At 39.9% G+C, this 16,992-nt stretch overlaps 1 protein-coding gene across 1 annotated transcript in view; it reads right to left on the bottom strand.

Annotated features, from left to right (window-relative positions):
* Positions 1-16,992, bottom strand: part of ptgfrnb (prostaglandin F2 receptor inhibitor b) — a 75,022-nt gene that overhangs the window by 39,056 nt on the left and 18,974 nt on the right. The window contains exon 5 of the mRNA XM_067583732.1: positions 14,569-14,997. Within this exon, the coding sequence (XP_067439833.1) occupies positions 14,569-14,997 (429 nt within the window). The remainder of the gene's footprint in view (positions 1-14,568; positions 14,998-16,992) is intronic.

Genomic DNA, 16,992 nt, shown 5'->3' with positions numbered 1-16,992 from the left:
TTACTATCAACTCATTTCTATGCAAGAACTACTGTGTGTGGTGTGGTTTTAATCTAGTGATATGTAAATCTCCACTTAGTAAACACTGACGTTGTAATTAGGCTATTTTTGAATTTACAAACAGCGGATGCAACCGGCTCCTGTTTAAATCAGATTCTTTAGATCCTTTTTTGCTTTCTACTGTAATAGCATCATCACATACAGTATGAGGACAAGTGGGTCTAACCAATTTTTCTACTCATACTTTGCTATCATTTTCAGCCTTGCAGTAGCCCAAAATATGTACAGTACGAGGGGCTGAAATGAATACAAGAATACGAGGCTCACATGGGAATCAGCGTCCCGATGATCGAACAACAACTCAAACATAATAATATCATAATTAGAGTTATTGTGCTGCCTCAAGGGAAATGATTCCCATCCCAGCGGGGTGTTATTTCATCAGTCATTGCCGGGTTTTGTCTCTTTACGACAGTTGAACATCACCAGACAAATACAAAGTGAACACTGTATTTTTTTTTAAAAGTGGTTTGGTCCTTAAATAGAGCTGTGTGATAGAGACAGACAACAGAAATAGACCTGAAATAACACTGTTTAACTGTGTGAGATGAGGTGTGTATCAGTGTTAATAGTGTGTGTGTGTGTGTGTGTGTGTGTGTGTTAATGGTGAGGCAGGTCCTCTCAGTCAGACATCCAGATTGCACCTTTACGCATCAATGAACAGGAAACACACACAAAGATTTCCACCTGCCTAACAGTGAGATATCCCACACACAGACACACACAGATATATATGTTTTTACAAGTAGTCAGTAACATAAAACAGAGTGTGCTGGTACGCACACACACACACACACACACACACACACACAGTAGAAATGCTATAAATACAAGTACGTACGCCTGTGTGTGCACGTATGTATGTTTGGCAAAGGAGGAGGGGTATGCATGATGTCGACTGGACGTCACACACACACACACTGACTCATGCACTGTCACCATCTGCTGTGAAACTCACACACACACACACACTTTGATCGATGAGTGTGTGAAGCTTCCCTGCCAATTAACCACGCACCGCTCTCTCTCTCTCTCTCTCTCTCTCTCTCTCTCTCTCACACTGTCTGTCTCTCGCTCAGACTGAAATGTTGCCTTTTTTAGTAGAGCAACACAAGCTCACGTCACCAGTTCAAGAGCTCTGAGACTGTAAAACTGTACACTGCATTACACACGTTTACATTTCGATGAAGCCAACAGTGACACTGAATTTTTTTTTTCACCAATATTTTGTGCCCGATTTCTATAAATACATCTGACAATTTATTTTTTTTCCCCCCAAAGTAGAACATTTATTAAAGGACTGTATTGAAATTTCAGCATAATAATAAAAATAAGCCTGAAAGTTGAATCAATTAGACCCCTTTAAAAAACAATAAGAATAATAAAATAAAAAGTAAAAGTAAATCAAGTAATTTCCGTCCTACCAGAAGACCAGATGAGGATTTTAACATTTTAAGTATATTCATATTTTCAAGCCCCAGTAAAGACAGTGTAATTTCAGGCATACTAATAATATTAAGGATTCTTGCATGAAGACTAAAAGCAATTCAGGACAAAATTGATGACACACAGCTACAGAACTAGTCTAGTGATTCAAAACAGCAAAAACTTTTAAATATTTAAAATCATAACAAGCTATTGAAATTAGAAATTTAATCTAATTTAGCAGGTTTTTTATCATTTAAAGAGTTAATTACATTTCTCTTTTACATTTTAATTGTTAATCTGCCGTAACATTTGGCAGTTTACAAGCGGTATGGAGCTTTATTGATCAGTTGAAAGAAAATGAATCAATTGTTAATACATTGTTTATGTCGTACATTAAGAAAACAGTTGCTGAGTGAAGCTTCTCAAATGGGCGATTTTGCTCCTTTTCTCTGTTTCATTAATGCAGTAAATTAAAGGCATTTGTAATTTTGGACAGTCAGTCAGATAAAATAAGGAACTGAAAGACATAGATTGTAAAGATTAATGGATAAAATAACTGATAGCTTCATCAATAATGAAAATAATTATTGCAGCTCGGATAGCACACAGTGTTTGACTTCACAGTGTTTCACAGTGATTGCTCCTTGCAGAGGAAAGTAAAGAAAAAAAAGCAAGACTGCTAGATTTTAAAAAGGGAGTTTGGTGACTTTCTACCTGCATGACAACAAGACATCACAATCCCAAATCCTGTAGATTTCTGTCAATATAAAAAAAATGATGCTGCTGACCTCACAGTTACACGTCCTTACAACTGAGTCTGACTCGAACTGCTCCTCTGCACTCCGCTAGAGTTTAGCAGAGCAGAAATTGCGCAAAAACAAGCTTTAAAAAGAAAGAAAAAAGGAATCTATTAGTGTGTGGCTGCGTGTGGCTCGGGGAGGCAGAGTGAGGAAAAAAATAGGTCAATGTCAATAACACAACAAGCTGCTTTCATCTGCATCGCGCTGCATACAGTATGTGGTCATTTTAAGAAGCTACTATTAGTTAGAGACTCTTAGTTTGCTATTAATATAGCGGTGACACATTCATTTGCCACTTAATGGTATATTTCAAACGTTATGATGTTTCATTCATTATTTTTCCTGCTACTCATTAGCAAACATGCTGCTTGTTCAATTTAGAAATCAAAAACACTAATAACCACCAACGCTGGATTAACAATTGAGCAAAGCAGGCAACTGCCCCGTGGCCCCAGACGCTCAGGGGCCATAAAAAGTACCAGGTTGACTGTTAATTGGCAGTCAGCGCTGGATTTCTCATCTTAATAGTACCAACACTAAATGGATGTATCAAATGTGATCAAACCATATCGTGATTTGATTGTATTCCCCACAGTAACAGTATTTACATTATTTCATTCGCTTTGTGCTTTGAGCCGCGTAGTGAAGGTTTGCCTTGATTCATTACCGAATATGGGATAGTTCTGCGAGGTCACTATATTTCTGTTGTTTTGTAGAGGAGATGTTTTTCCTGCATATGAGCCGATGTCTTCTACTGAAAAGATAACTGAGCCTCGTTTCAGCTCGTTTTTTTTTTTTTTTTTTTTCCCTTCTTCATGTTATCTTCACTCTGAAAAATCTCCAAAGGCACCAGAAACTTGTCTGAGAAAACAAACAACATCACTATTTCTTCCTGTCCTCATGCGGTATCTCCTTAAAAGGTCCAGTGTGGTCCCCCCCCCCCCAACCCCCCTTTATTCAGTGCAAGATATGTGATTAACACAAATTGAATGCAGGATACGTGATTAACATGAAAACACATATGATTAAGGACAGTACAAACAAGAGAGGCAAAGACGACAAGTCAGTAACCCCATAAAAACAATATCATGAAAATTTTGGCTTAATTCTAGATGCACATGGTGTGTGTGTGTGTGTGTGTTAGTGTGGGTAGGCATTATGTGTGTTTGTGTGTAAGGATATAGAGGGAAGAGAGCAGAGGGGAGGAAAGAGAAGAAAGAAAAAGAGAAAAAAGCTGCAGTGTTGTTGTGGGGGATCTCTGGTTGGGCGCCAGGGTGAAACCAGGATGAGTCAGGAAAGTTTCTTTTTTTTTTTTTTTCTTCTCCCCCTCCTCACTCCTATCCAACCACTTCTTTTTATAGTTTGTTTGCTTGTCTGTCCATACTCCCCTTTCTCTCCTCCTCCTCCTTCTTTGTTCTCATTGCTCTCTCTCCTGCTTTAGGCTGCTCCCAGACCCATAATAGGAGGTTGCTGGCCTGTTGCAGGTCAGATTCCCTCTAGAACAGCCCCAGCTCTGTTCCTTTGGGTCTGAGGAACATCTATCTATTCGGAGGAGGGGTTTAGAGTGAAGAATTTAGTGGCATCTAGTGGGACGGATTTAGCAAAAATAGAATATAATATTCATAAGCATGTTTTAATCAGCGTATAATCCCGTTGTGTTTTCATTACTTTAGAATGACCCCTTTATATCTACATAGGGAGTAGGTCCTCTTCCACGGAGCCCGCCATGTTGCACCGCCATGTTTCTACAGTAGCCCAGAACGGACAAACCAAACACTGGCTCTAGAAAAGGCCTTAAGCATTTTTTTGTTTGTTTTGCTGCCATCGTAGGTTCTCCTACACCCTTGGAAGGGGAGGGGTATTCATTTGGTTGCAATCCGCCACCTCACTGCTACATGCCCCTAAATCTTACACACTGGTCTTTTAAGCATTATATCCCCAACGTGTAGTTACATTTCTGGGGAGGCGCATGACAGCTACGGCGCAGCTATCGTCGGTACATAAATACAAATGTATTTTTGGGGTGCTTGGTGGCATTTTTCACCTTGGTTAGATAGCAGACAGCAGAGAGATGGAAGGAAATGAGGGGAGAGACACATTGGAAATGACTTACAACAAAGTCCTCCTGCTGGACACAAACTGGGGGCATTGCAGTCAGCGCCATAACCAACTAGAGCACCCCATTTTCACCTAATCTTAAAAAGGATAATTCTAGTTTGTTTCAAACTAATGCATTTCCCATGAATTTGTGGCTCTATGGATCATGCCAACTTGGCACTGACCAACTCTGTTAGAGAGATTCGGGGAAATGAGGACTTGTGCAAAACAATGTACAGTACATGAGGGCAAGCTGCATGAGCCTCCTACAGCTTTTCAAATAAACTTTAAATCATTTCAAACGTTTGTCTCCGAGTCTGATTGACAGTTAACAGGTTAATCCAGCCCTGCTCGTCACTTTGGTGATGTAATGTACACCATAACTACAACTGAAGCACACACACACAAAACTTCATATTGCCTTTAAATGGACGCTCAAAATATCCTCATCCTATCCAAGTGTTTGGACGTGTATCCAAGAACCCAAGAGTGACAAATAGTCCTCAAATTACATGCACACACACACATACACTCCCACTGTAACAGTAAACAAGGAAGTGCAGCCTTCAGCGGTTGTGTTTCTGCAGGGGTTCAGCAGGCGTGAAGCCGGGATTTCACTGGAACGTGTTTTGTCAGTGGTTTCTACAACAGCTCATTTACAGGTGGGCTGAATGCCATGATAATAATACGATGATAATACGCAGGAGGGACGGAAGTGAACCGCTAACCTTGGCAGCGACCGTGCCATTGAGCCGGGCAGGGAGTTGAACTCCCAACCGTAGCAGCGTCAGCCGTTTCCAGGAGCAGAAGAATGTTGTATTCTGCCAAAACAACCCAAAGCATGTGAGACGCTCTGGTTTCACCGGAGTGTGCGGGCGTGTGTGTGCAGTATGTGTGTGTGTGTGTGATAGGAAAACCAGATATGAATAAGCCACTCGAGCTGTTCCCTTTTTCTGTCAACACTCTGCGTCTCCCAGGACGAAGGGGAAGCACAGGCTGACACACACTGAACAGATGTACTCTCAGCTGAAACAACATGTAATCTGATTACTGTGAGTGCAGTCAGATTACAGTAATCTGTTTGTACTCATATCAGGCTTCTGTTATAATTACAACTACAATAAAGACACGTGACTGGAAAGACATCAGAGCAAGCCAACCGTCTCCACACATCTATTGTCAGATGTCAATTACAGTATAATATATAAGAAATAATGTAATCCCATTGGGAGGTATTGGGTGGTATTTATTACTTGACATTTAAAAAATGAAATATTAATCAGTATCGTAAAGCACAGTGTTCATGCTACATGCTAGGCAGATGTTCAAAATGAAAAATGAGCCAAGTCTGTCATAGCATACTGTAGGACATATAAAGGCTAAATAATAAATACTCCTCAAATAATAGATGAGGAAGCATCTTGAAAATCATGCCAACATTTTCTCCACACATACAAACAGCAGTGGTAAAGTAGGAATGAAGGTGGAAGCGCCGACACTGAGCAGTATACAGTAGATACTAAACATCTTCATCTTCATCTTCAACAGCTTCATACAGCCTGTGGCTCTGGACAATCTCCTCAATTTAACTGCTTTAAATTTCACTCTAAGGATGGATCTTTGTGAGTTTAGGAGACTGGCTGAGAGCTGCAGGAAGCATCTTAAACTGTTTCTTTAGGGGAGAAAAATGTGTGGTTTCCACTGGTCAATCCTGTGTCAAATACTTCTGTTCGGGGTACACATACTTTCACACAAACACTGAAACAATTATTACATGCTTGTCCCACACTCTATGAACATAATAACCCTTTTACAAAGTGCAGATTTTCTATAAAGCAGGGTTTGGTCAAGCTGCTTGGCTTCCCCAGTCACCAGGTGCCCTGTTCCAAACTGAATTTTAAAGGGGGACATATCATGCACATTTCCAGGTCTATATTTATATTCTGGAGCTCTACTGGAATATCTTTGCATGATTTTACAGTTCAAAAGACTATCTTATAGTGGCCCATTATGCAGCCCTGGCTTTTTCTCCAACACCTCAAGTTTTAACATAGACATCTGACATCAAAACAGTATAAAAAAAAATGACGGAAAATCACAAAAAGCATGATATGTCCCGTCTAAGCAAAACTTGCAAAACATTAAAATGCTAATTACTAGCATTTTCATTGGCTAGTTGCTTACTTTGCCGGCCTGCTGTTCGGTGTGCAGGTAGCATATCGATGCCTGCTGCTGCTGCTGCTGCTGGAAACTAAGTTTGTGGGAGCCAAGTTTGCGGGCTGGAAAACCAAAACAAGCTAAAAGAGGCTAAAAAGCGCCTTATAGCTGAGGGGAACAGCATAAGTATCTATTAGAGCAAAATCTGTCACACTAAATAGTCATGTGATCTATTGTTTATGAAAAAATATTGATCAATGCAGCTTTAATGCAAGGCAGTGTTGGTTATTTGGTTGCTGTGTGAGGACCAAAGCATGTTTCTTTTATATCCTTTTCTCCACCTGGCCATTGGAGACGCTCCAGGGTGTCTGCACTGAGGTCTCCCGGTTTTCATATCAGTCATGCTGGAACACTTCCAGAGGAGTGGAGTGGGGGGTGGGGGGGGGGGGGGGGTGACCTCTCAGTGTGGAGGAGCAGCTGAGCAGCACAGAGGTCCGCTCATATCACTCAATTTGCAGCTTGAGGCCGGCCCGACTGCAGAGAAACCAGATTCGACTGTTCATTTACGCTCTCTTGTTTTTCCACCTCTACGATCTCAGACGTGGAAATGTTGATTCTCATCTAGATAATTCCCAGTGTTATCTAAGATCACATGAGATCACTGAGTGCGTCGACCTCAGTCAATCGATCACTGTGGCCTGATCCCTCTATTAACACAAACATTTTCTGAGTGTTACGTACTTGTTACCACAAAAATGTTTGCAGAACATTTGTAATTTCTCCATTTTCTGATGAAGTCTGGTGACAGCGGGAGCTACAGATGAAGAATACAATCAAAAGAAGCAGCAGCAGAAGGCTCAAGTTAAATTATACATGAGAAATATACTAAAAACTAGCAGCCACCAGTCCCCTTTTATATGATACATGTACCTGAGATGAACACTTGTAACAACTCTGAATTGGTCAAAACTGATTATCCGACTCGTTTTTTTCACCCTCCTCCCACTCTCTGTGTTGAAAAAGCATGACACTGCATGAAAGAGTGCACAAGAATCTCTCTAATAACTATGGGAATCACTATTAGGATATAAAAGAAGTACAGATTGTCAAAACCATTTCGCTGTAGATTCTGATGGTGAAATTCAGCCCATAAATGTAGAACGACAAGAATCGGGGATTAACCTCTGACAGCGGCCTGCCTCCGCCGAGCAGAGAACACATTCATAACCCCTCATCAAACATGCAAGTTTCCGTGTAAAATTAGTACAAGTCTTATTTTCTCCATGTTTAACAGGAACATTGTAAAATTAGAAGATACTGACGTGGCAGCTGAGTACAAACCTTTTATAAAAGGTGTGAAAGAAGTGGCTAAAACCATACCAAACGTGGTCACAGATACTAAGTAAATATGAGAAAAGAGCCTTAACTACACAATATTAAAATATATATATACATATATTCATAAACATTCTGATACGCTTTGAAATATGAGTGTGCATGAAACACAAGTGTCCCTTTCTTTGGTGAAGTGGCTCCATTGACAACAACTCCAGCTAACACAACAATATGCACACAGGGGAAGTGTAGCCAAGGGTGAGAGGAATTACACCCTGTTTAAGAGTGTGTATGTGTGTGTGTGTGTGTGTGTGTGTGACGTTCCTGCCATGGGGGGGCTCCTAAACAAGTTCTCCAACTGTTTTTGTGCTTCCTGGTCGGCTGTGCTTATAGCAAAGCATCGTGGGAAGAGCGGTCAACCTCAAGGCCGGACATCAATAGAATAGGAACTGACTGGTTGACAACACACACGCACATACACATACACACACGCACACACACACACAGAGTTTAGTTTAAGCTCAAGAGGAACAAGGATGAAATATATGCGCTATAGTCAATTAGAAATGTTGCTCTCATGGTGTGTGTGTGTGTGTGCGCGTGTGTGAGTAGACGCAGTATGAAGGAATGTGTACCCTCAGGCCAAAATGTAAGAGTTCCACCAGTTAGAACAGCCTCATACCCTGAGTATGTGGGACACACACACACACACACACACACACACACACACACACAGATAAAGACAGTGTTTGAAGTGTGTATGTGTGTGTAGCATTTACTCTCTGGAGAAAGCCTTCAACAAACCTAGTTTTACTCACACACACACACACACACACACTTATATATATGTATATATATATATATTTATATATATAAGTATGCAGATAACATGTGTACACTATCACCCATGTAAACACACACACACACACACACACACATAAATGCAGCAGAGACTGATGAAATCCTCTTGATCACACTCCTTGATATTTCAGCTGTAGCCTCTCACTAACTCACTGTAGTGTGTGTGTGTGTGTGTGTGTGTGTGTGTGTGTGTGTGTGTGTGCCCATAAAGCCTGGTTGATATTTCTAAATGTAACATGGATCCTCAAGGCTTCGGTAAACTTGTGTGTATCTAGAAGAGATGGTTGTTATTTTAACTAAAGGCTCCAGCTGACATACAGGATGCATTTCAACCAGCGCTCACACTGCGTACCATCCTGTGAGACTGACTGATTGTCACTTTAAATAAAATACTTTGGTTTAATCTTTGGCTAAAAACAAGTTAGCCAATGTCAGGACTTGTTCTACAATGTCTTCTGAAACTAATCTGGTTAAATAAACATGAAAAGCTAGTAGCACTTCTGCAACACTTCTCTACTGTTGGAGTGGAATACAACAACTACACCTCCCATGAGTCTTATGTATGCTATCAATACATCATGGCTGTTTATAGTTGTTAAATGCGAACAAAATAACCCGTTTTTCAGAAAAAATTAGGGAAAAAACCCTCTACGTAAAAATACATTGTGCAATGAAGCCTAGTTGGAACATTTGTTGAAAAAAACAAAAGTGGCTTTATCCTAATATTGCAAAAAAAATGTAAGTACACTGTTCAATATGAAAACTGTACATGCACCTGCTACTCCACTGATGCTTCAACCATCTAGGACAGCTAAAATCCAGTTTAAACTAGAGAAAGCTCCATTTTTAAAAGGTTTCTCCATGTTCATCTCTCAGTGCTTTTGTAGCTTGTAATGTGATTTGGGGTTTAGTTTCACTCATGTGTTACTGTTCATACATTCAGATATATCATTTACTGGTCACTCTCCTACATTAACAGCTATGCAAACGAGCCATTTTCTGCTGCTGGTACTATATATAAAAAGCACCAGCAACCCAGTGAAGCAGCTACAGGAACTGCAATGTGTTTGTGACAGAATACGCAGAACTTTGTTAGCCATGATATTAACCACCATGTTGGCATGGTTTGAATAGTCATGGTTACTACCCCCCCCCCACCACCTACTGAAAAACAGCATTTGACCAGTGGGTTTTCAGCCAGTGCATGCAGACAGTGTTTTACACTGCTACAGTCACACATGACATACCCCGCCCTCTGCAATAAATATCCAACACACCCTTTGCAATAAGTTAGTCAATTTAAGTTGTCATGCTCTACTCACTCTTCTACTCAACCACAGCTGCCATTGATGCAAAAGAAGTCTTTTTTTTGTACATTTTGTCTTGTCATAGTAGGGAAAGCACAGGTTAAAACGTTTATCTATTCAAGTGTCCCAGCACGCACAATACCAGGAACACAGACTGTATATAAAGATGGACGACGCATCTCCACTTCCTACCATTATGCAAAAGTGAAGCCAATATATCTCGTTTCTGCGAGCTGCTATCTTGCTTGTAGGATGTCATTTGGAGCCAGAGTCTGCGTAGTAGAGTCGGGCAGCGGGATTACGGCCCGCGGGACACACCCCCTCATACTTCCACTCCAAGCATCACAAATAGAATTTAATCTGCCTAACCTCCACTTGTAAGCACTGATTCTGGTTTCTCATGAATACCTGAAGCCTCTCTTTCAAAAAGGCGTTGATAAAAGCAATGCATCTGACTGTAGACTGACTACATCTGACTAAACAATTCTAAAAAAAAATTTTGGGGTATTTTGAAGCTAAACGAAGAGGAAGCTGCTGGCCACAGAACAGGGAAGTCAGAACAACAACAATAGAAGAAATAAGCGAGAGAGGAAGTGACAAAAAAGCCACAAAAACACAGAAGAGATGTAAGGAACCAATAAAAGTCTCTTGGTAAATATCAGATATCAGTCATGTGGTCCTCCCTTTCAACAGATGTCCAATATAGTCTGGAACAGCTGCAATGACATTTTAATCCTTTTTATTCTGTAATTTAATAAAATTTGTATTTAATTTGATCTGTGTATTTGTTAAACCATTTTAAAGATTCCCTTACCATTGAATGGGCGTGTTGAGTCTCTACAGTATGCTTTAATTTTATTAATCTGATTTCAGTGTCTCATGATGATCTAAATTCTGATTTTTCGCAGACTTATTGTGTTTCAACTGCATATAGAGAATATAAACTGTCAGCAGCTTTAAATGACTTATTATTTATTATTGAGCCCTCATAAATCCCAAACAATCAAACCCTAGAAAGAGAAAAGGGTGAAGGAATCCGCCACTAATATTAAATCATTGAGAGGAGCTTTATCATTTATATTAAAGAAGATTTAGTGGAATTTCAATCTTGACAAAAATACAATTCCCAGGGAAACTCTGAAATTGGATTATCAGAAGATTACCGAGCATTTATGTGTCATCATGGGTAGTGAATCTATGAAATGTCGCAGTTTTCCCTAATTTGTTTCATATCGTGTTTCCTTGATATAACAGGTTTTGAGTGAGCGGCAACAAAATTATCCTCAAGTGCTCGATCTGCCAGAATACGCAGGATTCACGGGTTAATGACATGTCAGTTGAACGTCCAATAAATAATGAAGTTTATCTAATTTCCTTTTGACGTCAGTATTATGTGGCTTCCATCCATTCCAGACTCCATGGAGGGAACGAAGCACTGTGAGGAGTTTTTGATCAGAGATAACAATATTATGGCCAGGAAGCAGCAAAGCAAACTGGACTCCATAAATAAAGTTCTTTTATTCTGTACATATAAGGGTTTACCCCCCACCCCCCCAAAAAAAAACAGAAAGTGGGACAAAGACGACTAATTGCCAATTCCCTGAAATAAAATGGCACTTGGGCTCTTTGAACTCACAGTAAACTTTCAGCAAGTCAGTCTGCCAGAACACTTCATGGGAATTCCCAAAAGCATTAAATATAGTGCTGTAACTGAACTGAAAGCAATTATGTAACACGTATTTATTTATTCATTAAAGGGTATTCCATTCATTAGGATATGGGAATTGGGAGTTTGTCAGAAATATCTAACAGCTATGGCATAACAGCAGCTGGCTCCTTCAATCTGCTCGTCTCTCCGTCACTAACACCATCAGTGTTTCTTTCTGTCCGAACTAACATGAGTCTTGAATATATGGTTGTGACAGTACATAAAAGATGTGGTTGAGTCTTAGGGTTAAAGGCTTGGTAGGTTTTCGGTAACACAAAAGAAATGTTACTGTAAAAATCACTACGATGAAATGTTAGCGTAGAATCAACAAATATCAAGATGTTATTACAGGTGACTCTAAAAGGTGCTTTCACACTTGTTTGGATCAGCTTGTTTATGCTGGTGTGAAAAACTGTTAACTGTGCTCTTGCCGTCAATTTGAGGCTGCCAGAAAACCAGCAGAGATTCCAGGAAAACACAGGCCTGGTCAGTAAATAGTTTCAGCCCGTAAACTCACCGTAAAACCACAACCTGATATTTTTACCCTTAAACAGATCAAACAAGCAAAATATAACATGTTAATTAGTGAGATTTAGAGGTGCTGGTGGGCAGATTTTGTTACCACAAGTTTGACACAAGTGTTCACAATATGATCGATACCAGGACCTAACCTGAGTGACAGGTTCTAGCTAAAAGAACCCACTACCAAAGCTTCTGGAGTGAAAATCTCAGACTCGGGATGGTCTCAACATACTAATTAGGTTGTATTAGGCTAATTCAGCAGCAATTATTTGGTTTATAGGGTATACCAAACGAAAAAAAAGTCCCATCCTCAAAGGTTCAGGACAAATTAACATCATTACACCCATCCTTGAGTAGCCTTCTTGAAGCCATGAAGCTAACTTTGAAATGAACAGACATGAAGAAAAAGTTTATCTGGGAGCTTTCAGTAAAAAAACTACTCAAGAGCAGAAATGGTGACTGTATTAGATCAGCTGATTGTTATCACATTAAGTCATTTAATGTGATTAAGATAAGACTGGAAAATCCCTCTTATGAGTCAAAAATCAACCACAAAATGAAGAATGAAGGCATGAATGATCATCTTCAATTTTTTGTTCATTTAGGAGGAAAACAGAGACGCTAATCTCGCATCTAAACGCATATCCAACACATCACCTTGCGAGCCAACTCCTTTCTACTTCATCAGAGAAAATGCTACATGATGCAAAGTTCAAAAACATACTGAATGATGGATGGAAATATCAAAAAGACAGACAGATAGACAGACAGACGACCACCCACCATGCCGGTAATTGATTGCTGTGTCAACCGTGTTTGACATCGGTGCTCTTTAGAGGCAGGATCAGGACAACGCACACACACACACACACACACACACACACACACTAACAGCATACCCAGAGGTAGCAGAGAGCAGGACAGGCATGACTAATCGATCGTCCTCGCAGCAGGAGTCGAAAGGCTGACTAGAGAACTAAAGAGTTTCCCCTTGAGACTCCAGATTCATCTGTGGCACCGCGGCACATTTACACATCCACAACTAATGAAATTGTACAGAAATACATGCTCACTGTCCTGAACTCCACTGTGCCGGACATCAGGGCTGTGCAACAAACCTCAATGTCTCCCCTGAACAGCCAGTTGACAAAATCAATACAGTGGCTATTAATCAATACGCAGATATGCTGCAATCCAAGGTGACCACTTCCAAAAAAGACCCAGTTCAGCATATTATCCAATAACATGCTACGAAGCAAACGAGCAGCACCGTAGGACCCATCAGGCTGCCCGGTCATAAATCTGTTATTTCTTATCAAATCAAATATTAAAAGCCATAAAAACCCAAATCTATAGAGAGATTTAGAGACATTCTTTGCACGTTTCAGGCGACAAGAACAGCGATAAGATGATAACTCAGGCAATGTTTAGTTTCATATCAGGATGACATTGTATCCACCTCTACCCAAAGCAGAAAAACTGTTTTTTTTGGATTCATACCCCCTATGCAATCACATTCATATTGTACATGACAACACTACTGTTTTATTTACTGCAAAACAGTTTCTGTTTTCGTGCCCTACAGCAATCCTGTGTCAAACGCAGCGTACAGGGAGGCAGTGGTTTTGTTTACACTCAATTATATGGAAGCTCATTTGCAGCAGAAAATACAAATTCTGTTGGAAATGATAAAACTCTCATGAGTATCTAATAATTAGTGCTGATACGGTGAATCAACGCTGACTTTCATAAATGAACAAGTCATTTATCAGAGAGAAATTATTTGCTGGTTCAAACTTCTCCAATGTGAGAATTTGCTGCTTTTCCTCAGTTTTATATCATTGTTTTCATCTGATGGTCAAACAATCAGCTATATGACAATGTTATTTTGGTCAATATTCACCAAATGCTGGCATTTCATATACTTATTGATGAATAGATTACTAAAAAACATAATCAACACATTAATTAATCATGAAAATAATCCAAATATTTGACTTAGAATTCATAATGACTGTTTGGTATCTAATAACTAATTGATAATTCATCTGATAAGGATTATTTGTGAATGATTTTGTTGTCAGAATTACAGCTTTTCTCATAAAGTCCAAATTACTCGATAAAAAATGTATGAGGATGAGTGCTTCAGTCAGAATTTTGACAAAAAAACAACAAATTTGATACTCATGAGTGTTTAATCTTATCTATACATTATATTCTCAAGTCCTCATGTCATCATCTGATGTTAAAACGAGACACAGAAACATAAAACATGCTGTTGTTTTTTACTCACTGATCTGCGACACCTTCACCGTCACGGGGCTGGACGTCTTCTCTGCTGCCATATGCCACCTCCCTCCTCCACCCGCGCTCCTTCCTCCCTTCTCGATGAAGGCTCGGATACGGCACGAATACGCCCCTCCGTCCTCCCCGCTCACCCCCCTCACCGCCAGCCTGTACTCCTCGTATCCTGTTCGCTCCAGGCTGGCCTCCCCTCGCTTCGCTTGCGCTCCGCTGGAGGACGTGTTCGAGATCACCACCCCGCTGCGGTCCATGGTGATGATATCGCGCCCGTCGGCCAGCCAGGTCACTTCCAGGGCGAGGGAGGGCAGGTTGTCGGCGGCGACGGAGCAGAGGAGGGTCAGCGTGTCCCCGGGGGAGAGGAGCAGTGACGCGGAGGAGGGAGAGGAGGAGGATGAAGCCTTCACACTGAGGGACTGACCTTGAGAGGACAGAGACGGTGTTAGTTATCCTAATGAAACCGTTTTCTATGTGTGTACAAGCAACATGCTGCATAAACAAAATAAAGATTTAATAAATAGAGGTTTAGTCTTTGAGAAGTCCAAGAATTCAAAAGATCCTTCTGCATTACTGAATTCTTCTGCACAGACACAACAACACTAGAGGAAATTGCATGGACATATCAGAATAAATATACTTGAAGACATCACATAGGGACTGCTGACAGTCACAAAACAACTCAATTTTTACATTTTGACAAAAAAACAAGTAACCCTTTGAGACATGAGATGTTTTTGCTTGCTTTTCACTCTTTTTATTTACAGGAAAACAGCATAGTCACTCCACATCCTGGTCACAGTCCACACCACTCTCATCACTGTAGCAAAAACAATAAACAATCTTTGGCCATACTGCAGCTCTGGAACTTGGATGCATTTGAAAAAACCTCAAAAGAGCAGGAGGAGAGTGTGTTGTGGTGAAGGGAAAAGAGGAAAAAGTGGAATGCCAGTTTTCTAGAGATGAATACGTGTTTAACAGTAGCATTATGCTAACTTGTCAGTGTATTCTGATTGGTTGGTTTGTAAACATGGGTCGTAGCGACTCACATTGTGACATTTTGGTTATAAATTTCTGATATTTCACTCTCCAGTGTGTTAACTTTGGTCAATTGTCAAGGGTCCTTTGCATTTCATGTATTAGCGTGTGTATATTTTATGTAAATAACTGCCCTAACAATTGAGTTAATGAAACAAAACTCTGCACATCACATAAAGGTACTTTGTAAGTGGACTAAAGTTTGTTGCCACGTTCTGTTGCTTTTCTGCAAAGCATCAGAGAAACTGCTTCAAATTAGTTTAGACTCTCAGAAGTAGAAATATGATATTTGACTTCCATGGCATCAAATCAGATTCAAAGAGTTAATCAAAGAATTAATCTATACATTATGATTATGGAAAAGGAAAATTATCCTTAGTAGCAGTGCTAATGCATACAGTTTGAACATGCATGTGTAACTGGAGCTACAACAATTAGTTGATTAAAATCTATCAGAAGAGAAAAAGTTGGATCGATGTATCCTGTGTAACTGATAGAACTGATAGATAAAGCTATTAAAATAAAACTCAAGTTGTAATAGACCATAGTTTTCCTTTAATAAAAAAAACAAATATGATCGCAAATAGAATATTTTTAGATTTTGGACTGTTGATGAGATAAAATAAGGCATTTTATAGACAAAATGACTAATCAGTTACTTGAGAAAGTAATTGGCTGATCAATCAATAATGAAAACAGTCAATACAATCCTACTGGAAACTGCCATCATAATGGTGAATAATATAGGATCTATTAGGAAACGATGATTGCAAACCATCAGTGTAAAGAGTTGCTGTACTTTCAATCATTTCTACTTAAAAATCGGACAAGATACAATATATAGAATCTTAAAAAGACAATGTAAATATTCATCTGCAATGCTCAGGTGTACTTCTTCTTTCCCATAGCATTCTTTCAAGTGGTGATGCTAAAGAAGAACTTAATAATCTTTCTTGGGTATCTTCAAACCAACAGTTGGATAAACGGTCTCCAGTAACAACCTAGACAGCAGTATGTGAGGACGATTCTCTGTATGGTGTCTGGAAAAGGACAAAAGACACAAAGCCTGCTCTGTTTGACTTTTCTCATCCTCTTTACTCAAGTCAGTAAGTCAATATGAACTGACTGGGACACAATGGACCTGAGACCGAGACCTGTGTGTGTGTGTGTGTGTGTGTGTGTGTGTGTGTGTGTGTGTGTGTGTGTGCTGCTCATCTCTGGTTTCATTATGAACCGCTGGGTGTTTTCCAGCACTTAAGAGGATATGGTAACCCAGAAAGATATAAGATATGGTGACCACAGCAACCGCAATGAATGAGAGCAAGTGTATGTGTGTGTGTGTGTGTGTGTGTGTGTGTGTGTGTTGGGGCCTCTCTAAGGA

The sequence above is a fragment of the Thunnus thynnus genome, chromosome 24 (genome assembly GCF_963924715.1).
Source record: "Thunnus thynnus chromosome 24, fThuThy2.1, whole genome shotgun sequence".
Lineage (NCBI taxonomy): Eukaryota > Metazoa > Chordata > Actinopteri > Scombriformes > Scombridae > Thunnus > Thunnus thynnus.
The sequence above is the reverse complement of the archived record's forward strand: the minus strand, read 5'-3'. Positions and strand labels throughout refer to the sequence as shown.